The sequence below is a fragment of the Podarcis vaucheri genome (genome assembly GCF_965113315.1).
Source record: "Podarcis vaucheri genome assembly, chromosome: 5".
Lineage (NCBI taxonomy): Eukaryota > Metazoa > Chordata > Lepidosauria > Squamata > Lacertidae > Podarcis > Podarcis vaucheri.
Window position 1 is genome coordinate 15,915,299 of NC_138763.1, and position 25,892 is coordinate 15,941,190.

At 46.1% G+C, this 25,892-nt stretch overlaps 1 protein-coding gene across 1 annotated transcript in view; it reads right to left on the reverse strand.

Moving 5' to 3' along the window:
- Positions 1 to 726: 726 nt before the first annotated feature.
- The window catches only part of TMEM212 (transmembrane protein 212), a 66,813-nt gene continuing 41,647 nt past the window's right edge, over positions 727 to 25,892 (reverse strand). Inside the window, exons 4-5 of the mRNA XM_082224657.1 lie at positions 1,950 to 2,051; positions 727 to 1,018 (exon numbers count right to left, since the gene is read on the reverse strand). Of these exons, the coding sequence (XP_082080783.1) occupies positions 968 to 1,018; positions 1,950 to 2,051 (153 nt within the window). The 3' untranslated portion in view covers positions 727 to 967. The remainder of the gene's footprint in view (positions 1,019 to 1,949; positions 2,052 to 25,892) is intronic.

Sequence of the window (25,892 nt, forward strand, 5' to 3'; positions counted from 1 at the left end):
CTGAGGGAATAGAGTAACACAGTTATTCTCTCATAATAAAAGTTGTCCATCAGGGCGATCATGGAGGAGTCAGTCCCCAAACCAAGCTAACATCTCATCTAAACTTGCTGTGATGGCCTGGGACTCGGGCTCGGACTCGGAACCAGAGAAGACTCGGTCTGCACTGGATCCTTTGCCTCAGGCACCATCTGAACCAAGTCTGGGGCCTGATCCTGAAGAGTCCCAGTCTGCACAGGTTCCCCTGCAACAAACACCAGCTGGGCTGAGTCAGGGGCCTGAGCCTGCCCAGGCTCCAGATGCAGGGATTACCTTCAGCTGGGCAATCACTTACAGCTGCTCCACTACCAGTTGGGTCAGGAGAGGCTGAGGCAGCCCCTGGGTCTGGTAACCCACCAACATTTCCTGAGCTGCAGAGACTGAGGTCTGAGAGAAGGAGAGATCTGAGTACTTGCAGGAGAAGTGTTCACCTTTGGGCAAAACAGGGAGGCGAGTCGCCAGGGGATCAGGAGCGGCCGCTACCCCGACAAAGATAAAAGGCTGTCGGACCCTGCCCCAGGTTGCGGGAGCAACATTGCTGTATGCTAGATCCTGTACCTTGTGTTCTGCCTTGGCCCTGTCGGACTGACTCCTAAAGGAACCCTTGGATTCTGGTCCAGTCCTGGACCACGTTTCACGGGTTACTCCCAGGCCCAGCACACTTGCAAAGGCACCATGCTGGCTTTGCCAAGGAAGCAAGGCCTCTCTTCTCTGAAACAAGGCTCTTGAATTGGCTGTTTTTTTCAGGGGCTGGGAGGACCTCTTTTTTGGTGACACAGCGCACAGAGCTAGAGTTTCAAAATTCCATCAAGGTGCTTGGATACAGTGCATAGGAATAAAAACTTCAAGGCCTGCCCTATGCCATTTGTCAAGAGGGCATGATTGTATACTTAACTCAGGTCACTATCTTTCATTCAGGTCACATTTAAGGTCAGTGGCAAAGTTGAGGTCGCCTGCTTGGGCAATTTGAACTGCACCTGACCTGCGAAAAAAACAGGGTGATTTAGTATCTTTTGGAAGGACTTGCATCAGTCTTCACCTGCACAAATATATGCTCTAGTGAGAGACAAAAATGCTGTTTTTGAAAGAACTAGAAAGAAACGCCGGGTTCATTTGTCTATATTGCAACAGCTGTAGAACTCTGTTTACCCATGCTGGTTCGCCAAACAGTTCATAGTAATAAAATCAGACTTATTGTCCTTACAATGCTAGATCAATAATACTTGGTGTCATCAGGACTGGCCCTGCCATTGGGCAAAGTGTGGTAGCTGCCTCAGGAGATGCTAAGGGGTGGTAATGGTAGCAGTTTCCCTCACCATTCTCCATAGGTCCTCTGCACCTCCTAAGCCAGTCTGCTGGTGGAGGAAGTTGCCCCATTGCCAGAGCTGAAATAAGATTCAACTCCTAGTCTGATAGAATTATGCACATGGACTGAGAGATGCCATCTTGTCCTTTGCCCCAGGCAGCAAAATGTCTTGGGCTGGACCTGAACAGTGTTGTTGTTGTTGTTGTTGTTGTTGTTGTTGTTGTTAACACTTTTCTGAGAAAGGACTGAAAAAAAGGTGTAAAATTGTAAAATGATACTAAAACAATATAAATTTTAAAATTTGCAAATAAAATAGACCTGTGGGAATATCGGCATCTAAACCTGATAAAATTCAAAGTGAGGGATATAATACCAGAAAATATAAGCACCACACACGTGCAGCACAAGGCTATATACTCAGAAGTAAGCCACACTGGATCATACCTTCCAACATTTCTCTGATAAAAATAGGGATGTCCTATTCAATAAAAATAAAAATAAAAATTTTATACCCCACCTATCTAACTGGGTTGCCCCAGTCACCTTCCAACATATTTTAAAATATAACAAAACATTAATCGTTTAATAACTTCCCTATACAGGCTACCTTCAGATGTCTTCTAAAGGTTGTATAGTTTCTTATGTCCTGGTCTCGGGGGTTGCTAAACTTCATACCCTCCAGCATTTCTCCAGTGAAAATAGGGATGTCCTAAGCAAAAGCAGGATATTATAGAATCAAATCAGAAACTGGGATGGCTTCTGTAGATCCTGGACTGTTCCTGGAAAATAGGGACACTTGGAGGATCTGCTATATTCAATGGGGCTTGCTGCTTATTTTTAGAGGATGATTGTTATTACCATCAATTCATTCATTGCCTTCTAAACAACAGTCTCAAAGGCAAGGTACACTACCCTGGCAGGAGCTCCTCTGAGGAAGACCAAAGCCTGCAAGTAGAAATTTAGAGTACCTCCAGACGGGTGAGTTATTGCAAGTATATTCTGCAACCTGTTCCAGACCACAATAATGGTCCATTAGTGGTGGGTTTCTTCTGCTTTCGTTTGTTCTGCGATGCTTTCTCAATGCCACCACATCATTGCTGTGTGGAAGGGCTACAGCACAACAAAAGCAGGGCAAAAATAAAACCCGAACATTCGTGGCATAACAAAAGTTGCGGAATTTCAGCAGGAAGTTACAGGATGTGCACTGGTTGGAAGTGAAGCAGCGTGACCACCCCAAAAACTCTTTTAAGTGTAAAAAGTATCAAAAGTGGGATCACATGTGATCATCCCAATATCATCATGAACACAGATGGCCATGAATGTGTAATAAACATAATTTCTTAAGGAAGATATATGAACCCCCCCTTTAAAAAAAGCATCATCCAAAGGTGTTTTTAAATAACCCTCTAAAAACTAAATACCGTTTACTGTATCTCCCCACCCAATTCTGCAAGTCCCTCTTTCTGAGCAGCCTCTGGCAACGAATTCAAGTAAGCTGAAAGAGCAGCAGCAGAGTTTTGCCTCCTCTGCGAACATGCTGGCGATGTCTCCTCCAGGCTATAAAGCTCATCCTCTCTCTGCAAAGTGGCAAGTTTGAAAGCTATCAAACAAATGCCACACACCATTGTTTATCTTGTCATGCAACCTCCTAATCACAGACCTCTCCCAAGCGCTGGGCAGATAACAAGGACAGTATCAGCCCTGTCATTATTGTGGGAAGTAATCCGCTACAGATTGAAGAGTTCACATAAACCACAGCGGCAGTGGTTCATGCGCCTCCTTGTAAAAAGGATTGCAGAGGCTTATCTATCCTTAAGGATTAAATTTGATTATGGGCAAGATCTGTGTTTTGGGAGGGCAGCTTTGCTGAGTCGACGGCTCTGTTGGGCTGGGTTCTTCCTACGAGCACCATGTGTTTAAAAGTGGATAGCGCTCATGTGCAGAGCTTGTGCATGTGTTGCATTACCCCGGGACAGGATCCAAGGAGCTTGCATGAGGGAACAGTGGGAGATGCCTTATACCAAGTCAGATTACAAGCCCTTCAACACTTGTTGTTGTTGTTGTTTAGTCATTTAGTTGTGTCCGACTCTTCGCGACCCCATGAACCAGAGCATGCCAGGCACTCCTGTCTTCCACTGCCTCCCGCAGTTTGGTCAAACTCATGCTGGTTGCTTTGAGAACACTGTCCAACCATCTCGTCCTCTTTCGTCCCCTTCTCCTTGTGCCCTCCATCTTTCCCAACATCAGGGTCTTTTCCAGGGAGTCTTCTCTTCTCATGAGGTGGCCAAAGTCTTGGAGCCTCAGCTTCAGGATCTGTCCTTCCAGTGAACACTCAGGGCTGATTTCCTTCAGAATGGATAGGTTTGTTCTTCTTGCAGTCCATGGGACTCTCAAGAGTTTTCTCCAGCACCATAATTCAAAAGCATCAATTCTTTGGCGATCAGCCTTCTTTATGGTTCAAATTGGTCCATTTCAGTTTCTCCCCATTTCTAATTTTTCTAGGCTTATCTTCAGTTCTGCACATTTCCTCATCAGTTTGCATTTTTTTTTTTAAATGAGGCACACATTTGCATGAAGTTTCCCCTAATGTAAAGTCTTCTTGTATATTATTTTCATGGATATATACATTTTAATGCACACTTTACCCCAGTAAATGCATCTTTGTGTATAGTACTTGGCTAGAGAACTGCACTGCAAAATTTGAAGTGTGAATATCAGAGGATGACGCTGTTTCAGTTCACTTATTGTTTCAGAAAGTGCGATTTAGGTAGGCTTACCTTTAAATGCAAACTGAATCCTAATTTCCTATTCCAGCAACTTCATTCAGCATGCTCTAGCTGCTCCTTCATACCCTCCAACATTTCTCCAATGAAAATAGGGCCGTCCCGTTCCACAATGACAATTTTACTATTTATACCCCACACATCTTACTGAGTTGCCCCAGCCACTCCAGGAAACTTCCAATATATTAAAAAACATATTGAAACAATAAACATTCAAGAAAACCTTCCCTATACAGAATTGCCTTCAGGTGGCTTAGACGGGAGTCGGATAACTCCATACCCTCCAACATTTCTCCAATGAAAATAAAAATGTCCTAGGAATAATGTTCTCAGTCTGTGAAATGTGAGTATTAAGAACTAATGTTCTGAAGGAGCGTCTCCACCCCCACCGTTCTGCCCGGACACTGAGGTCCAGCGCCGAGGTCCTTCTGGCGGTTCCCTCATTGCGAGAAGCAAAGCTACAGGGAAGCAGGCAGAGGCAGTGGCGTAGCGTGGGGGGTGCAGGGGGGCTGGGCGCACCGGGCGCAACATCTGGGAGTTAGGGTTAGGGGGCGCAAATCCACGGGTTAGGGGGCGCAAATTACTTGCCTTGCCTTCTCGGTAGTGGCGCCTGCCCTGTGGAACGCTCTACCACCAGATGTCAAAGAGATAAAAAACTACCTGACATTCAGAAGACATCAAGTACCTGTATTTGCTGCTCTGTCATGAATTCCTTCACCACTTTCGATGTGTGACGGGGGACTAGGTCCTGCTGCAATATCCCAGTACAGTCAGGACACCTCTTTTCCAGCTCTGGAATAACTCTCCTTCGTAGAACCTCAATATATTGTGGCGAGCACATCATTCCTTCTATTGGCTGCAGGCTTCTGACACCCTAATGATCAACTGACTTTTCGTGTTTGTTTTGAGTACAGGATTACAAGTAAGATTGAAAACATGCTTTGTTTCAGTTAATTTGCACAAGGTTGTAAATCAATCTTTCTACCTCCCTAATTTTTTTAAATTTACAAGGCTTTCTCATATTATTTAGAGTTATGTACACGGGTGGCGCTGTGGGTTAAACCACACAGCCTAGGGCTTGCCGATCAGAAGGTCGGCAGTTCGAATCCCCACAACGGTGTGAGCTCCCGTTGCTCGATCCCTTCTCCTGCCAACCTAGCAGTTCGAAAGCACGTCAAAGTGCAAGTAGATAAATAGGTACCGCTCTGGCGGGAAGCTAAACGATGTTTCTGTGCGCTGCTCTGGTTCGCCAGAAGCGGCTTAGTCATGCTGGCCACATGACCTGGAAGCTGTACGCCAGCTCCCTTGGCCAATAAAGCAAGATGAGCGCCGCAACCCCAGAGTCCACGACTGGACCTAATGGTCCCTTTACCTTTACATGGGATTCTTATATGTTTGCCCATTAAAATCCTTGGCACCATAATCCTATGCACACTTACCTCTGGGTAAACATGCCTTGGATAGGCAACATTTTAAGTGGACGGAAGTACCACTTGCTTGTACGTATTTCCTAATGCCCCATTTGTATAGAATACCTGGAATAGCTGCATGCGGACAAAGCTTTCAACATGTTAGCTCTATATAGAGTGCTTAAATTTCTGCAACTGCTCGTCCGTGGTTGGAATTCCAGCTTGAGAGAAAAAGAGAGAGGAGAGACTAGCTTCATAAGGCTGGAACTGGACCTGAAGATAATACGTTCCAGCTCCCTGTCCTAGGGCAACAAGCACATTCTCTCCTTCCCCTTTCTCATCCATTTAAGTCACATCCTTCGGATTACAGCATGCCACAGGGGGAAAAACCAGAAACGAACAAAGCGGCTCAGGCCTCTGGAGTTCAAAGAGCAAAATGATAGCCATTGTTTTGAAGCTGGGTTATCGGCCACACGTGGTGGCGTTCTTACTTTTTGAAATACACAATCCCACACCACCTCCCCCCCCAAAAAAAAAAAACACCTCACAGAGTTTTAGGATTATAAAATGCCAACCGTTGCAGTTGTGTTAGAGGTCAGCGAAGTTGAAGCAGGCTATGCCCACCCCCTCAACCCCAGTGGAAGTGTGAACTTTCCCTGTTGGTTTTAATGAAGTGTTAACTGCAAACTGAGTCATTTGCAACTTCACATTGAGGGCCAATTCACACATGAAGATCCGTTTTGGGATGTTTTAGACACCGCCTTATAAAAATATGAGCTTTAGATTTTTCTTTGTTTTGCTTTCTGCCGCTTTGAATAAATGTGTAATTTATTTATTGCTGTAAGTCAATTTGAGTAACTTTGGTAAAGGGGAAAAAGGGTGACTAATACGTTTAATAAAATAATAATAGTAATAATGCCACTGCTTGGGGGCTTGCAGCAGTGTGTGTGGACTATCTCCATTAAAAAGAATCTAGTGCCTTGAATAATATCTGGTTATATGATAACTCTGTTAGGGATGTGGGTGGTTGAGAACCAGGAACCTCATCGTCTAGCACAGTCTGGCTCACGTCTAATGTAGTATTACTCAGGTCTAGCATAACAGTGTGGACTGCGCACATCCAAGCATTGCTTTTGTGCTGAAAAGAAGACAGCTATGCACCACCGACAATAACTGGCACACAATGTGAGGAATCTTGCTTGGGCAGGCCTACTATAAACACCAAAAGCTTGTTATCCTGCCTGCTATGCTACAGGCACAAGCTACAGGCACTAACCTCAGGGATCCTGTCTGGAGGCTAGATTGGTCACTGTTACCAATGTGGACAGGGAGGGAACTACGAAACTAGATTTTCTGGAGCAGTTTACACAGGCGAAACCGAGACCCATTGTAGTTCAAGGGTGGATAATATTTTTCAGACTTCTTGCTGGGCAGACATCCGGAAACCACATGCCAGGGGTGGCTGGGGCCAGAGGCAAAGGGCAAAACAATGGGTATGGCAGAGACTTCCGGGGTTGGCGCGATCCGAAAATGGCGGATTCCCTCCGAGCTCCGGAGGGAATCGGCTCAGTGGAGGATGGGTCTTTGCCGTGCCGGCGACACGGGGACCCTTAAAAACCGCAGGCGCGGAAGCCTGCAGACTGAAGACTCGGTGGGCGCCTAAAGCGCCCCCCTGATTCACGAAGAGCCTTTTTAAAGGCTACGGAGAGGATACAGGGGGCGGCGTGGCGCTGAGAGTCGATCGCTACCTCCGCTGAGCGAAGCCGCGAGCCATGATTGGAGAGCGCTGACTTCCTTCCTTGAAATTCAGACTGAAAAGAAGAACCCGTGAGTAAATTGGAATTGGATTTTAAGAATTCTCCCTTTTGAATTTGAGACGATCGGGGGGGGGGGTGCTAAAAGGAAGTCCGCACCCCCCCCTTGCAGTCGATCTAGAGCAACGATATAAGAACTAAGCTGGAGAGCCTACCCTGTAAAGGGTGAGATTAAAAAGACTGTAACTTCCAAGATTTGGAAAATTAATTTTGAGCAGGAGAGTGGAGTGTTGGAAGTTTCCTCTTTTGCTGTAAACAACCCCCCTCCTGGGCCCGGGAGCGTCCTGTTTTGGACCCTGTGTAAGAGGTGCAGAGTTTGACAGCTGTCAAAGCTGTCAAACAGACAGTTTATAGTGGAAAAATTGCTACTTAAGATTCCTTTGGATTAAAAGGAGTTACAATTGAACTAAAATTGTTGGAAACAAAGAAACAACAATAAGACAGAGGATTGTTGGAGAAAAGAACACTAAGTAACCAGATTCCCTCTAGGGGGAATTCTGTGGAATTACAATGGCTGTGGATGGAAAGATACTGGGGGAAATCGAAAGGATGTTTTATTTGGTGGGAATCTTACAGGAGCAGACCTCAGCTATGAGCAAACAATTGATGACCTTGACTTCTGAAACAAGCAGTTCTGCTGAATGTAACGAGGACCTGAATGGGAAAGAATCCACAGCTGAACCTGAAATGATAACTAAAGAAGAGGAAGAGACAAAACTAGAAAGAGAAAAAGTGAAGCTGGAAATCACTGACCAGAAACTGACACCTGCGGAATACAAGCAAGGAGACTATTGGATTAAACCTACTACAAATCCACGAAAGAAGCAGAAGAAGAAAGTGGAGGCCCTGGGAGTTTATGAAATCCAGGAACTTAAAATAAAGAAATATAATTGGGGCCTCCACACAGACTCTGACTTTGACTACTTTCAAGATTCATGCCTTGTGGAAATTCTTCAGCAGCTGTTTTTAAATTTGGGAAGAAACTATGGATTGATTGTGATAGAACTCTTTCGAGATTTGATGACCGACATAAAGGATTACCAACAAGACCGGCGGAGAGGGACTGAAAGAGATTTGAGAGCCTCGGACGTGAGGAACCCAGGCTAAGAACTGTTATTTTGGACATGTTTCGGGAAGGGACGCAAATCGGGGATGGGTGGGAGGGAAGGATCTAATTTTAACAACACTCAAGACCATGGGGTTTAGTTAAAAAAGATTATTATTCAAGATAAAATGGGAAATCGATGGAAGGGAACTAGGGTCCAACTTAGAAAAAATTTACTTTTGTTTTTTTTTTTGTTTTTTTTTTTGATAAAAGGACTAATATTAAGATGGATAAGAAATGCCAATTTGCTGACATAAATTTGGGAATAGGGATGCAAGGGAGGGGGTGGGGGGAAGTCAGGGACTAGGGTCAGAAAATAAGATTTGCTGAAATTATACATGTTTGTTGTTTTTTGTGTTTGTTTTTGTGTTTGTCTTTGTTTATATAAAATGTGAAAACCCAATAAAAATTTTTTTTAAAAAAAAACAATGGGTATGGCAGACTGGTTTTACACAAACTCGTGCACCCCTCCCTACCCATCCAGAGAAACAAATGGCTTTATCAGAAACCAAGAACACATTCCGGCCAGGCAAAAACATTCAGGGAGGTTCTGAATGCAGATCTAAGGAGGGGTGTGGCCTAAGGAGGGGTGTGGCCTAGGGAGAGTGGGCGGAGCTAGGGAGGGTATTTAGCCTGAGGCAAAACCTGAGGCCCATATTTAGCCCTCAGGTCTGAGGTTCCTCATTTATACTGGGAGTTCATGAAGCATTGGCCACTGGTTGAAGGGAGTTTGTTCGCTTGACCTGCAGTGTCTTAATGGTGTCAGATGGATAGATACAACTGATTATTATCCCATGATCTTGTTTGCTACCTTAGGTGAGGAGAGTGTCCACTCCTTGGGGCTATTGACACTATGCAGCAAACAGCAGTGAACCGAGCATATTTGGAAGAAAAGGTCTTTCACTTTCTCGCCTTTCCTGTGGGCTTGAAAATCCCAGTGTTTCTGGGATTCCTTTCCCATTGCTTCACCCTGACCTTGGTTTTTATCAGTTAATTGGAGCCGCTCTGCTGTCGCTTCCTCTTCCTAGACAGCAGCTCATTATTTTCAGGTAATTAGCTATAGCACCTGGTGAAACTGCCCCATCTCTGAAGGAAAACAACATTCCTTTTATGAAATGGCTCCCTTTCATTTACTTATTTTAAAAAACTGACAATGTCTGAAGCTTTCCCCATGCAGACAGGCCCTTCGCTCAAGCAGGCAAACAAAAGTATTTCAGTTTTATATAGCTCCTTGTTTTCTCCAAACAAAGAAAGAACGGTTGACAGCTCCAGAGCAAGCAAGGACATTAAACCATGGTTTGAAATTGGCTTGATATCCTGGTTTCTTCTGAAGAGGTTCAACATAGTTCGGATGCTTAACAGAGGCCTTCTTGGTTAGTTAGTTTGCTGGCTGGTGTGAAGGGAGGAACGAAGCGGCTGCATGTGCAAGCAGATCTGTACAAAATGTGGAAACAACATGGAACAATGTAGAATTCCTACTATTCCACCTCAAAAAACCAGTGGTTAGAATGTCAGACTAGGACATGGGAGACCAGGGTTCAAATCCCCACTCATCCATGGGGCTCAATTGGTGCCTTTGGGATAGTCACCACTTCTCAGCCTAACTTCACATGTTAGTTGTGAGAATATGATGGGGAAAAGGGGAACCATGGATGCCATCTTGAGCTCTTTGGAAGAAATAAATAATAATAATGTTAATAATAATATGCAATCATAAATAAAACAATTCAAAACTCCAAAACCCAGAGATAAATTCAGATAAATGACCCTTTTTAAGATTCCTCAACATGTATTGGTTTGCCCACAACCGCTACTAAAGCCAGAAGGTTGGTACAAAGCAACTCTCTGGGCATCCATCCCTAGGGCAGCATTTTAAAAACCACAGGTGTAATCAACACACCTTCAAAAATCCATGTGAGTTGAGGCCACACATTAGTAACATGTAGAAAATAAAGGTTATTGCTATGCCATTTGCTACTTTAGAACGCTGACAGGTTTGCTTTCGCCGATGCAAAATGTTCCCACAACTAAGGCCCAGAAGCACAACCACATACCACTGCTGTGGCACAAGGAACAAACACTCAAGTCTCATAAATGCAGCCACAAACTCCCGTAGGTGAGGAAACAGCCAGTCACAAGTATCTCTGTGGCCAAGGGAACTTTAAGACAACTGGCAGGATTCAACAAGTAATTAAATCCAGCAAAAGCACCACGAAGCTTTCTTCGTTGGCGGATGTAGAAAGTAACTGCACTGAGTGCATTTACATAACCAACAAGAGAACGAATGCCAGCTTTCTTTATTGCATATTGTAGCTCTTGCTACACCTTCACTGGTGCCTTCCAGCTGTTTCAGCTCTTAGCTCCCATCAGCCACAGCCAGCAGGTAAGCAAAGACTGACTTATTGCTCACCTGAGGCCAGGGCAGTCACCAGAAGAGGACACAAATTTGTGTGAGATAGGCACGTGCTAATTCATATGCACAGATGCAGATTTAGAAGTCATATAATTTAAAGAGGTGTTCGTTCATTCCTTCCCTCTCGCCACAGTGGAAAGGACCGTGAACAGGGGACCCTTCCAGGCTGATGTTCTGACAATCGCAGGGGGCTGGTGTGTGCCTGCTTGGTTCTCAGTTTAAAAAACTGAAAACTTCCCAGCTGAACTCTCAAAGCAGTTTACAAGGAGATAATTTAAACCAGCGAACCCTTCTAAAAATACAAAGCCATAACATTCTAAATTGCTAAGCACATTAAAAAGAACAGTCTTTTTATGACTTGTTACTTGGCCTTATTGTGCAAGGCAACAAAACAAGCTGTTTGGTGGCATCTGCCTCTCAGTTGCCAATGGCAAAGCATGGTTTCTCTGTGCCCCTTCTCCCCTTCTACATAAACCTTTGCCTATCTTGAGAAACAGGAGGATAGTTTGGTGTCCTTCAGTTTCCTTCATAGAAACTACTCCTTACATTTCTGGCTGGCTGATTGGTATTTATTGCTCATTCCCCCCCCCCCAAAAAAAGCCAGCACAGAATGCATATATATATTAACTACACACAAGTGACAAATGTCTTTTAAGCCCCATTCTCAATCACTGGTATCGAGTGCTCTTTTTTCCAATGCGCTCTGGAGACCAGAGGCTTAATTCATTGAGGGACAGCCAAATTTAAATAACAAATTGACACACGGCTGTGAGGCATTTGCGAGCTCTTTTGCGGAGAAGGTCTTGTCGCTCCGCCATGACCTCCCTGCCAATTTGGATACAATAAAGGAACTGGAGGCCCCTCGACTGTCCTCGGGTCCAGTATTGGACCACTTCGACCAGATATCCCCAGCCGATGTGGACAGACTCCTCCGAGCTGGAAAGCCCACCACTTGTCCTCTCGACCCGTGCCCGTCTTGGCTGATTAGAGCGTGTCCAGACGAGGTGCGGGCCCTCCTGGGGAATATCATCAATTTGTCCCTTGGCACGGGGACATTCCCAGGGGAACTGAAGGAGGCAGTGGTGCGCCCGCTCTTAAAGAAAACATCATTAGATCCCTCAGATCTATCCAATTACCGCCCGGTTTCGAATCTTCCGTTCCTGGGTAAGGTGATTGAGAGAGCGGTTGCTGAACAGCTTGGTGGGTTTCTGGATGAAACATTGGCTCTGGATCCATTCCAGTCTGGCTTCCGCGCTGGTCATGGGACCGAGACGGCTCTGGTCGCCCTAACAGATGACCTTCGTAGACAGCTGGATCGAGGCGGGTCGGGGCTGCTGATTCTTCTAGATCTATCAGCAGCTTTCGACATGGTCGATCACGAACTTTTGGACCACCGCCTTACCGACGTGGGGATCCAGGGCACAGTCCTTCAATGGCTGCGCTCGTTTCTCTCTGGTCGGGGACAGAGGGTGGCGCTTGGGGGGGAATTGTCATCGCGCCACTCCTTGGTGTGTGGAATACCTCAGGGCGCGATACTCTCCCCGATGCTTTTCAACATCTTTATGCGCCCCCTCGCCCAGCTTGTTCGGAGTTTTGGGCTGGGTTGCCATCAGTATGCCGATGACACCCAACTCTATCTGTTGATGGATGGCCATCCTGACTCGGCCCCAGACACACTGACCAGATGTTTGGAAGCTGTGGCTGGATGGTTACGTGGGAGCCGGTTGAAGCTAAATCCTTCGAAGACAGAGGTCCTGTGGCTGGGACGGGGCGATATGGGATTGGGGGGGCAACTCCCATCTCTTGCGGGGGCGCAATTAGTGCCAGCACCGTCCGTTAAGAGTTTGGGTGTAATCTTCGACACCTCCCTTTCTATGGAGGCGCAGATTGCAGCTATAACAAAGGCGGCATTTTTCCATCTCCGCCAAGCTAAGCAGTTGGCTCCTTACCTCTCTCGCCCTGACCTAGCCACTGTGATCCACGCGACGGTCACCTCCAGACTGGATTATTGTAACTCGCTCTACGTGGGGCTACCCTTGAGACTGACCCAGAAACTCCAGCGGGTGCAGAATGCTGCAGCGAGACTCCTTACGAGGTCTTCGCTGCGAGATCACATTCACCCGGTGCTATACCAGCTGCACTGGCTCCCGGTGGAGTACAGGATCAGGTTTAAGGTGCTGGTTTTAACCTTTAAAGCCCTATATGGCCTAGGACCCTCGTACCTACGGGACCGCCTCTCCTGGTATGTCCCACAGAGAAACCTACGGTCTTCAAATAAAAACATCTTGAAGGTCCCAGGCCACAGAGAAGTTAGGCTGGCCTCAACTAGAGCCAGGGCTTTTTCGGCTGTGGCTCCGATCTGGTGGAACACTCTGTCACAAGAGACCAGGGCCCTGCGGGACTTGACATCCTTCCGCAGGGCCTGCAAGACAGAGCTGTTCCACCAGGCCTTTGGCTAGGGCACAGCCTGACTCCCTCCCTCGGCAATCTTCGCAGAGCTCTGGCCCAACGGTTGCTAGTGGCTTGAATTAATTAATTTTTATAATGAATGATTTTAGAATGTTGTTTATGTTGTACTTTTGTACTGTTTTATTGTTGTTAGCCGCCCTGAGCCCGGCTCCGGCTGGGGAGGGCGGGATATAAATAAAATTTATTATTATTATTATTATTATTATTATAGCATATATTATCAGGCCGATAAATACTATCCACAGAGCTGACCCACCCTGACCGTGGTTCCCCTCCCCCAAAGGTCCTTGCTCCGGCCTCCTACCAGTGGCATAGCGTGGGGGGTGCAGGGGGGCCCGGCCGCACCAGGCGCAACATCTGGGGGTTAGGGTTAGGGGGCGCAAATCCATGGGTTAGGGGGCGCAAATCCACGGGTTAGGGGGCGCAAATTACTTGCCTTGCCCCGGGTGCTGATAACCCACGCTACGCCACTGCCTCCTACTCCCAGTCAGAGATCACAGCTTGTTAGCTCCTAGTGCTTGTGTACAGGAAATGTTAGCAGGAACTAAGGAACCCAGAAACTCATAGTCCCCGAGAAACCATGTTGCACAGGGAGACACTCTGTGTCTCACAAGCCTAGAAGTCAGAATTTCTTGTACCAGCTCTCAATATTGAAAGAAGGCCTAGGCGAGCAGCTCACTGTTCAACATGTTCCTTGTTTTGTTCCCAGTTTGGATGAACTTTTCAGGGTTTGCTGTGGAACAGAGCAGGAGCTACCAGTCTTCCTCACACCTACCCTCTCTGCGTGGATAATAATAAAATAATAATAATAATAATAATAATAATAATAAATTTTATTTATATCCTGCCCTCCCCAGCCGAAGCCGGGCTCAGGGCGGCTAACAACACTCAAATAATCAAACAATCAAATAATCCAACATTCTAAAAATATTTCATTATAAAAATTAATTAAAATCAAGTTGATGGCAACCGTTAAGCAAAATTCTGTGCAGGTTGCCAGAGGAGGGAGTCAGGCTGCGCCGGATAAGATGGCTGGGTTTGGCTTCCGCACATAAAATCCAGCTCAGGCGGTCCTCAGTAGTATGGTTGCACCCCACCCCACCTCCGTAAACATCAGTGATTTGACTGCCTGGTTGAGGTTTATATGTGCCAGATTTTGGATGTGTAGCTCAGGTCTAGATTTGCCACTCATACTTAGGCATCTCGCAAGCTCTTACAAGGTCTGGACAGTCCGTATGGATATGGGGGAATAAGTAAACATTGTCAAACACGATGTACAAATTAATATCTTGATTTGTTATTTTTTTTGTAGTGGGCTTACAGCCCAGGCAACCCCCCGCCCAGTACTTGGGCCCTGTCTATTCCTCTCCATGCCTGAAAATGATTCTGAGCACACAGAGTCCTTGAGCAAGTTACTGCATTGCATTCCAGTCTTGGACCGATAAGATTCCTGAATCACACCCTGAATTCCCTGACTGCAGCTTGGATTTCAAGCATATGTGATTTTGCATTTGGGACCTAATAAATATATAGATAGATGCATAGCCAAAGGCTTAGTTCAAGGTACTGACTGTGATCTGCGAAATGCCTAGATGGCTGGTGGCCAATGTTTCCAAGAGAATTTCCTTCCCTGCATTCTGTCACGATGTCTGAAGCAGCCATACGAAGCATAGTAACTTAGAAGCAAATCCCCCAAAATCCATGGGAGTAACGATGGGTGGCAGCGATGGCAGGAGTATTGGCTCTATCCAACCCACACAGTGCTGGTATCCCTGTACAAAATTAGAGTGGGTTCTAGGATCAGGGGCAGGGAGTCTTTTTCAGCCTGAAGATCGCATTCCTATATTGCCAATCTTTCAGGGTCCAAAGTGGGTGCGGCCAGAGCCAAAACAGTGAAGCAACAAGTGTGACTCTTGCCTTCCTACATAGGTCACATTCCAGCCAGGTAAAAGCATACTGTCACGGTCCGGTTCATGGGCGATCGAAGTCCCAGCTGGGGACGTCGGGACCGGGGGCAAGATGGTGGGAGCAGGAACGTAAGTCCAGAAGCCAGGAGTCAGAAAGCCAAGAGTCCAAGGGTCAGAGAGCAGAGAGTCAAGAAGCCAAGGGTCTGAGGGTCACGAAGCAAGGAGTCACAAATTCAGGGGTCCAAGGATCAAGAAGCAAGGAGTCAAACGCAGCAAGGCAGGAAGTGTGTTGCTGTGGCAAAGAGCCGAAGGGAAATTCTGACCTTATATCCCTTCCCGACTCTTGCCACCAGGTGCTGTGAGTTACCAGTCGGCCTCACCTGTGTCGCCTTGCCTCTTCAGAACAAACTTAGGAAGGCCCCAGTCCTGCAAAGTCCTATTGGTCACAGGGCCTGGCTCCTGCACGCACAACTGACACATACCCTCCAAGTGCCCCGATTGTCCAGGGACAGTCCCAGAACCACAAAAGCCACCCCAGCTTCTGATTTGATCCCAGGAATGTCCCTATTTCCCTGCCAGTGCCATCGCTGCCGAGCTCAGGGAGGAGGATGAGTTGACACTTGCCCCAAGCGATGGCCCTTCTTCTGATAGGAAACGCTCTGTGGAGGGGGGGGACACAAAATATGGGGGATCGAGAAGGGTGAGTTGGGGGGCGGAGTGAGGAATGTCCCTATTTCCATCTGAGGAATGTTGGAGATAGGGGGTATGACATAGGGAGTGTATCAAATGTGAGACCTAAACACACACATACACACACCACACACCTTTCATGATCTAGATTCTCATATAATACTTTGCTTATTTGGAGTTTGAGGTTCATTCTTGGTTCCAGCCAAGCCAGAAGCACTGTGAAAACAAGATCGAGAGCAAGCTAGGTGGAAGGCTTGTGCTGGGAACTGGAGGGAGAGAAGGAGGGCAACTTTATTGGTTCTTCTGGGACCTCTCAAGCTGCTTAACCATGTTTTTTTAGGTCACCGATTCCTGATACAGTGGTACCTCTGGTTACGAACTTAATTCATTCCAGAGGTCCGTTCTTAACCTGAAACCGTCCTTAACCTGAGGTACCACTTTAGCTAATGGGACCTCCTGCTGCCGCCACACCACCGGCGCACAATTTTAGTTCTCATCATGGGGCAAAGTTCTTAACCCTAGGTACTACTTCCGGGTTAGCGGAATCTGTAACCTGAAGTGTTTGTAACCTGAGGTGTTTGTAACCCGAGGTACCACTGTACTTGGCACCGCCTTACAATTCTGGATCCTAATGTTTCCAGCCATTCACATCTCAGCTGGATCTCCTTCAGTTGTCTTCTTCCACCTTATGAGGGCTATGACCTAAATGGAAGCATATACTTCAAACAAAAGAAATATGTATGTGCAGTGGGTCTTTTGCTTATGCTATGCTATAGGCATGTATGGGAGATGCTTATCTCAGTTTAGGCACAATCACGCTACACACATGTACAGTCCTACTTGTTAGGGATAATCACACCATCTGGTCCTTTTGTTTAATTTTACATACACACACACACACACACACACACACGAAGAAATACAGTAAATTTACACAAGGGTTATGTTCCAGGTATCACACCTAAAAACAAAATTGTGTATAGCCCAAACCCATTGGGTTCAATGACGGGTGAGATTGCCCCAACCCCTTTCTGCCCTCTTTTTATTTTATGTTTTTTAATTGCCGCACACATTAAGCTGAATACACACAAGTTAAATGTATACAAGTTGTGGGCTTACTGTATTTCCTCTTCCATTAAAAAATTTACAAACTGAAATACCGAATTAGAGACTTAATAAAAGAAAAGCCCTCCTCGCTCTCACCCCTCCAAAAATACAGCAACACCCATGGGTGCCACCAACAATGATCCGTAGCGACACATTTTGGACGCGTGGGAGAGAATCTTGAGCAGATAACCAACTTGCAAATTCTATATAGACCCAGTGGAAGGCGGGAGATGGGAGTCCTGTTTCTTGTTAGTTGCTGCCCTGATAACTGCTCGGGAAAAGGCAAGTACGTATTGTAAACAGAAGAGGGTCGCTATAGCAACGCGGCCGTTCAACTTTTAACTCCTCAAAACAGAAGTAATTAGTTCTCTCAGCTTTGTATTTCTGCATTTTCGTACCAGCAAAAGATTACGCTGCGCACTCCCTCAGCTAGACATGTCCTGGCAGTTAGGATCCAGCTGGGCTCAGATGTCCAGAGAGCATCTTGTCATTAAAACACCAGGAAATGCTCCCCCAGCCCCTCACACGCTTCTTTTAAGTACTGGGGAAGGAGGACAAGGCTAGTGTCTCATCTTCACTGCTCTTTATAGTCGTTTAAAAACACACTCCCCCTACTGCTTCAAAGGAGAGGGCCTGCCCTAGCGCCTACTGACCTTAGATATTTTAGGTGTGTTGGGTCCTTACGAGGTTCCCACCTGGCTTGTTGTAAATCACCCCAATAAAAGACACACACACACACACACACACACACACACACACAAACACACACACATCCTTTGCAGAAAATGTGTGCGTGTGTAGGACTCATGCTCCATGCTAGCCAATGTGTACTCTTAAACTGGCGTACGTTTAAACGGGACTAACCGTTTTGATCTGTGGCCAAGTCCACCTCAAAGGCTCAGGGCGAAGCACAAACACACATGGATAAAACAAAGCCAACGCAGATAAATATCTAGCAAGCGTTAGAACGACTACACCCACATGCAGGTTCCACAACGGCAACAAAACATTGAATGAGATATTATCAACGTCCGGCATACATTTGGGTAAGTTAACCAAGGTGGGTTTGCAGAATGCGGAAACGGTGTGGCACATTGTGGAATTTGAGGCAGAACGTGAAACCCGAATCATTTCGCTTTTGGTTTTCTAAAGGCAAGATTTCGAAAGTCCTAGCTCTGCAGGACGTTCCAGAAGCGAGTGGGCAGTGGAAAATGCATACCCTCCAAGTGCCCTTATTTTCCAGGGACAGTCCCGGAATGATGAAAGCCACCCCAGCTTCTGATTTGATCCCAGAATGTCCCTATTTCCCCTGCCAGTGCGACTGGTGCCAAGGGGGGAGGAGGAGCCAGCCCTTATCCTGAGTGAAAGCAGCGGTGGCAGAAGGGTGTGTGTGTGGAAATGCTCTGTGGGGTGTTCATGCAAAAATGGGTGTGTGTGTGTGAGAGAGAGAGAGGAGGGTCAGTTGGTGGGGGGAGTGAAATGTCCCACTGAGGAATGGATGAACCTATTCATTGCGGCTGCCTCCATCTCTCGTTTTTCCAACCTTAAATTCAGGCACCCACAATTCCGCGCTAATGTGTGGTGTTAAAAAAATCTTGACGAAAATCCTAGGCTATTTCTCCTGATGAACACATATTTGACGAAGGCACACATTTCTGCAAACAGCACAGTCCTAAAATAACACATAGCACACTCCCCCTAATCTGCGTATTTGTGTAGATATTGATTGGAGAACTGTGCTGCAAAATTTACATAGCTGTGAATTTCGAAGGGTGACTGTGTTCCGGTTCTCATCTTCCTCTGGAAAGCGCAAATCTGGTAGATTCGGCTTTTAGGTGAGAATTGAATCTAACTTCTCCCCCCCAGCCCAACCCAAGAAGGTCACCCTTGTGAGAACATGGCCCGCAGGCATCCAAAGCCGCCCCGCCCCCACCTTTGTGACTGGGGTGGGATGCAGGATATTACACTCAACAAGAAACTTACGAGCGTGGAGATAAGCCAGAACTTCTCAGCTGAAAGAGAGAAATGGCTCTACAGATGAGAAAGCATGTTCTCTTTCATGGAGAGCACGTGTTGCACTGGGGTCCAGCAAGTTATCCCTCTGTTGCTGGGTGGGTAAGATTTGATGGCCACGTTTGCGATTGGGCTCCTTTATGTTGTTGGGGAGATTTTAATGTTGCTATTAATGTTGCTGTGGTCCTGCTAGACCATAAAGAAGGCTGATCGCTGAAGAATTGATGCTTTTGAATTATGGTGCTGGAGGAGACTCTTGAGATGAGAGTCCCATGGACTGCAATAAGATCAAACCTCTCCATTCTTACAGAAATCAGCCCTAAGTGCTCACTGGAAGGACACCTCATGAGAAGAAGGCTCCAATACTTTGGGCCACCTCATGAGAAGAGAAGACTCCCTGGAAAAGACCCTGATGTTGGGAGAGATTGAGGCACAAGGAGAAGGGGACGGCAGAGGACGAGATGGTTGGATAGTGTTCTCAAAGCTACCAGCATGAGTTTGACCAAACTGCGGGAGGCAGTGGGAGACAGGAGTGCCTGGCATGCTCTGGTCCATGGGGTCATGAAGAGTTGGACACGACAAAATGACTAAACAGCAACAACAACATTCCTGATTGACAGCCTATTAGTTTCCTGCACGCAGTGTTGAGATTCCCCTTTTTGCTGTGCGCATCGGATCACCCACGCACCCTCCCTATATTTAGGGTTGTTCGCATTGACCTTGCTATGCCTGTCATGGGGTCGTCTGCTTTTGGGGCAGGGGCCTGGTAGGAATTTTGTCCATTTGGCTGATTGCCTGGAGCCATTTGGGTTTGCCTGCTGTGTAGCAAATCATCACAACTTGTAAGGTTGCGGTTAGGCATTGGTTCATTTTTGTTTGGTGGAGGGGATGTGGTTGGCTGTGCCTGCCCCTCCAATGCTGCTGCTGCAAGGGTAGTCCATTAAAGGAATTCAGGGGCTTGCCATGCTCTTGTCCAAACCCCTGTCAAGGGGCTAGGGCCACGCAAGAGCCCCTGGGAGCATTTGGGGAGAGGTGAGGGCCTGCACCCAGCTCCATTTTCTCCCCAAACTGTTTTTCCTTTCTGACTTGCGCGGACATGCGGATGTCAGTCTGTTCCTGGGCAGGGATAGATAGTCGCAACCAATGCCTAAGCAACCACTCACATTTTTTGTATTTTAATAAAGTTGTGGCCAAAATCATGCCAAAAACCTTAAACTAAAATTCTGTGTGAATTGTGTTTTATTTGAGGGTGGCTTGGGGACCTCGACACACAACATCATCTGGGCGTAGGATGAGATAAACTGATGTACCTAAGGTCTTCATTCCTTTGAGGGCAACCTTCCAGATCCTGCCTGCCATGCTAGGTGTAGTCACAGGTAAAAGTGGGTTGGACTAGAGAGAAAGTACACAGATCACTGGCCTGTCCCTTGTGCAATGTTCTAACCATGCAAAGCTTTCAAATCACCCACATCTCTCAATCTAGGCAAACAGCTCCAGAACACCTTCCAGCCAGGCAAAGCAACTCAAGGAGCTCAAATAGCTTTTGCTAATAAAGATTTAACTCCAGCTTGAAGGCTGCGGTTGACTGCCGGCTTGCTCTTTGACATTTGGGTAGCATCAGCTACCAAGTCTACTGCCCCCAAACTGCCATGTTCAAATTGGTGCCAAAGCCTTTACAGCTACAATCTGTACTTAGTGTTTTCCAATCTATGCTTATGAAACAGGGATGAGGGGGACCGGTGGCTCTGCAGATGTTGTTGGAGTACAGCTCCCATTGTCCCTGACCATGGCCTGTGCTGGCTGAGTCCTGCAACTTCTTGGGTGGGTGTGGCGACTAGGACACAGATTCCCCATCACTGTCACAAAGCAATTGAAAACTCTGCCTGTTGTTTTCTAAGGTCACTAGTATGCGGAGACACACAATACATGCCACAGGTCACGGCAGGAGGAGAAATGGCGGCTGGGAGAGTTGATAGAGGGCGAGAGATGCTGGCAACCCAATACGTTTCTCCTTCTAAGCAAGACCACCAGAGCCAGAATCCGTTCGGAGGAGGCGAAGCCAGCCCGGATAAAGTAAGCATTGACCCCGATTCCTCATACCAACAATCTGAAGCAAATCCAAAGCAAACTTTTCATTTGTGTCCTCAAATATTCCGTCCTGTTATTTTAGTATATTTTGCATAGCTCTGCACTTTCTGGTTTTGGCCTGAACTTTTATTTTCTACGAAAAAGGCAGTATACAAGTGCAGACAGACTAAAAGCAGGAGGCTCTAGTGAAATATGGACATAGAGCTGAGACACCTTGCCTTCACACACAAGTCTCCTTTGAGTGCTTCACGCCAGGCTGTTCTTTCCGGGCTGCTGTACCTGCCTCCTCTCACGTACTTCATCACCGGACTGCAGTGCTGCCGCCGAGATGCCCTTCCCAGTAGTTGTTCCAACTACCATCTTACTACAGCAACCACTGACAACCAGGCACCCTCCAAGCATTTGGGATTACAGTTTCCATCAATCTCAGCCAGCACAGCCATGTTGGAGAAAAATGATTTACCCAAAAATACACTCTTGACCAGGGAGGAGCATGCAAGGTTCCTATTTATTTTTAATCGAGAGAGAGACTTATACACTGAAATTTCAGCGTTTTATAATAATTATACACGCACAAACACAAAATGGAAACCACCTACCAAATTAAAACCACAGATCATCAGCTAACTTATTCCCAGGAAATGCTTGGTTGTTACTGAATGTCCCTTCTGTTAGGAGAGACACATCAGAAGAGGGATACCAGCATTTCCACATCTGCTGCTGCAAAACCTCAGTTCTTCCAGTTATCCCCAACATACCACATATACCTGCAGGAATGTTTCCACCTCCATCATTCAGCCCGGACACTGAGGTCCAACTCCAAGGGCCTTCTGGCAGTTTGCTCACTGCGAGAAGTGAGGTTACAGGGAACCAGGCAGAGGGCCTTCTCGGTAGTGGCGCCCGCCCTGTGGAACGCCCTCCCATCAGATGTCAAAGAGATAAACAACTACCTGACATTCAGAAGACATCTGAAGGCAGCCCTGTTCAGGGAAGTTTTTTATGTGTTTTTAATCTTTGGATTGGAAGCCACCCAGAGTGGCTGGGGAAACCCAGCCAGATGGGTGGGGTATAAACAATAAATTATTATTATTATTATTATTATTATTATTATTATTATTATTATTATTATTATTATTATTAAAAGGTAAAGGGACCCCTGACCGTCAGGTCCAGTCGCAAACGACTCTGGGGTTGCGGTGCTCATCTCGCTTTACTGGCCAAGGGAGCTGGCGTACAGCTTCCGGGTCAGGTGGCCAGCATGACCAAGCCGCTTCTGGCAAACCAGAGCAGCGCATGGAAACGCCGTTTACCTTCCCGCCAGAGCGGTACCTATTTATCTACTTGCACTTTGACATGCTTTCGAATTGGTAGGTGGGCAGGAGCAGGGACCGAGCTACGGGAGCTCACCGCGTCATAGGGATTTGAACCGCCGACCTTCTGATCGGCAAGCCCTAGGCTCTGTGGTTTAACCCACAGCGCCACCCTTGTCCCTCTACTATTATTATTATCATTATTACTCATCTACCAATGTAGGTTCTCTTTCTGCATTTACAATGATCATACCATGTGGTTAATGAATTGACTGTGTTCACAGACACCTGTTGTCATTCATCTAGAAGGAAAGTGAACGGAAGCTGGGTACAGTGGTACCTCGGGTTACATACGCTTCAGGTTACAGACTCTGCTAACCCAGAAATAGTGCTTCAGGTTAAGAACTTTGCTTCAGGATGAGAACAGAAATCACGCGGTGGTGGCGTGGCGGCAGCAGGAGGCCCCATTAGCTAAAGTGGTGCTTCAGGTTAAGAACAGTTTCAGGTTAAGAACGGACCTCCGGAACGAATTAAGTACTTAACCCGAGGTACCACTGTACAAAATAGGGGAGAGCTGTTCAACAGTGGAACAAACTCCCTTGGGAGGTTGCAGACTCTCCTTCTTTGGAGGTTTTTAAGCAGAGGTTGGGTGGCCATCTGTCATGGATGCTATAGCTGAGGTTCCTGCATTGCATGGGGTTAGACTAGATGGCCCTTGGGTTCCTTCCAACGCTATGAATCTATGATTCTAGGGATCTCTGAGGCCCACTGGCACTATTACTTACTTGCTTAAGTTGTTTAGAAGTTCTGTGAGTGAAGGAGCTCAAAGGTGACTTGTCCCCCCCGCCCAATGCCAAGCTCTCCTCTCTCCCTGTACTTTGCTTCTGCCAAAGCTAGGCTATGCATCTGTGCAGCTTCACCCAACAGAACTACAGCCCTATAGTCCAGAAAAGAGAAACATACTACGTGGGGGGAACTGCCAAATATTTTCGAGACCCATCAGAGGCTGGATCAAGAGAGGAAGAGAAATTGCTTAAGAAAAACAAACCCATTCTTGGCCCAGAAACCCAGCACTCAATAAGGAAATTGGCAGTGCCAGTCTTGGCCTCAGGGGCCAGGCCCAGCTGCCTAAAGAAATGGTATCATAGCTTATTTGGCTTCCTGTAACCCAAAACCAAAACAGAAAAAAGGATCACTCCGTGTCACGTCCTGCACCGTGCAATGATAATTTGTTCTTTCTGAAAGTCTCCATTTCCCTAAGCACAGGCTTCCCCTAAATACGTATTTTATCCACATTGCCTAAGTCAGGGCTGCGTACGCACTGTACATCATAAGGCACATTTGAAGTACCATATTTTTTGCACCATAACACTCACTTTTTTCCTCCTAAAAAGTAAGGGGAAATGTCTGTGCGTGTTATGGAGGGAATGCCTACGGGTGGCATGCCTACAGATTTTCCTCCTCTAAAAACTATGTGCGTGTTATGGTCAGGTGCGTGTTATAGAGCGAAAAATACGGTATGTTCCCCCAAAGAATCCTGGGAGCTGAAATTTGTTAAGGATGCTGGGAACTGTAGCTCTGTGGGAGTAAACTACAGTTCCCATGATTTGGGGGTGGGTTTGGGGAATGTGCCTTAAATGTGTAGTCACGTGCAGTGCTTTTTTTCTAAAAAAATGTATAGGGGTACTTTCATTTTGACTCAAGAAAATCACCATTTTATAGTTCAAATTGGAAAAAATAAATACAGTAAATGGCCAAAAGTACAAAGATTCACAAAATGTTTAGGGGTATGCGTACCCCTGCGTCCCCCCCAGAAAAAAAGCACTGGTCGTGTGTTTGCAGCCCAAGTGTCTCATATTTGAAAGCAGGGGTATTTTATTTCTTTTCTTTGCTTGTTCTAGAACAGATATTTCCTATTAGTAATGGGGTTTCTTTATTCAATAGGATATCATCTCTTCAAGCAGGGAAGTGACCTGCCTTTTACAAACAAAATAGAGCTTCTGTTCTTTTTAAAAGCTACATTCTTGTTGATCTGTCCCAAAATTCCTAGATGATGTATGTATGTAAATATGTCCTAGGTAAAAGTATACTTCAAAATCTTAAAGAAAATAAAGCCAACCTTGTAAAAATAAAACCTCTTTAGTTATGGTGTCAGAAATTTGTTCAGTGTTGACATTTAACAGTCAGTGTTAACATTGTAATAGACCTAGTGCCAAGGGTCAGAAATCCTTGTATCGCGAAGCTTTGTTTTTGACATGTACACCCATAGCCCAGTAAATGTCATTTAGCCAGAAATGAGGATGACATTTGGACGTTTATTGGGGGAACTGCTAGCTTTGACGTCTAGTAGTAAATGTCAGAATCGTCTGATATTTCCCTCTGGGTCTATTAAAATCTCACAACCACAAAGTTTGTAATGCAAATACCCCCTTGCAGGTCAACTTCTGAACCATTATTCTGTTCAGCTCCCAGGCATGCCTCATTTGAGACTAGGCTGCACATGAGAATTCATACATCGGACTTCCGAGAAAAATCAGACGGAAGACACTGATCTGTTAATCAGCTGGAATCAATAAAGTGAATTCCCAAGGACTCTCTCAGGATAGCAATAGATGAGGTAACATATTGCTTTTACGATTTCTGATTTATTCCTACTCTAGTGACAACTTACAGCCTGTCTAAGGCTGCAGTGCAAAGCATAATCACCAGGCAGCGAACCCCATTGAATTCAGCAGCTCAATGCAGAGGAAATACTTTTAGGGTTTGGGCTATGGTCAGGTTAGGTTTATGGAATTTATGCATCACTTCCCACTAAAAAAATAAATCTGAAAATGATTTTCAACTGAGTGAAAGATGCAATAATGAAAACCACACACACCCATTTAAAGCAGATTTAACAATACAATAGAATTATTTTACTGTTGATTTTAATTGTTTGAAACTGTTTTCACAAAACATAAAAGCCACTACCGGAAAACAAAGGAATATAGGGCATGCTTAGCACTCATTTCCGTGCTATTTGATTCTTGGGGGGGGGATCCAATTGCAGCCCCCTTAACCTGGAAAATTACAGGAGTAAAGTGATGAAAGTTGAAAACTCTCTGCTTGGCACACCTGTATACAGTTCTTTCCTGCTGTTTTCATGGGGGAACAGAAGCACACATGGGCAGAGAGGGTGGGGGACCAGTGACGTTGTGCACTAACGTTCATGGTTGTGCCACACCATCCCCACTGATATGAATGAAATTCCGTGTGACATGCCGGCATAGGGGGCCGGAAAGCCACAGTTCCATAACACGGCAGGAAAGTAACATCAGAGAACAGGACAGAAGCACTAACATTATAACCAGGAAAATGAATGCAGTACCCCCACGTCTGAATGCACCCCGAGCTTAGATAGCTTTAGTTCAATCTGCTCGATTTTCCTCACAGTTCAAACTTG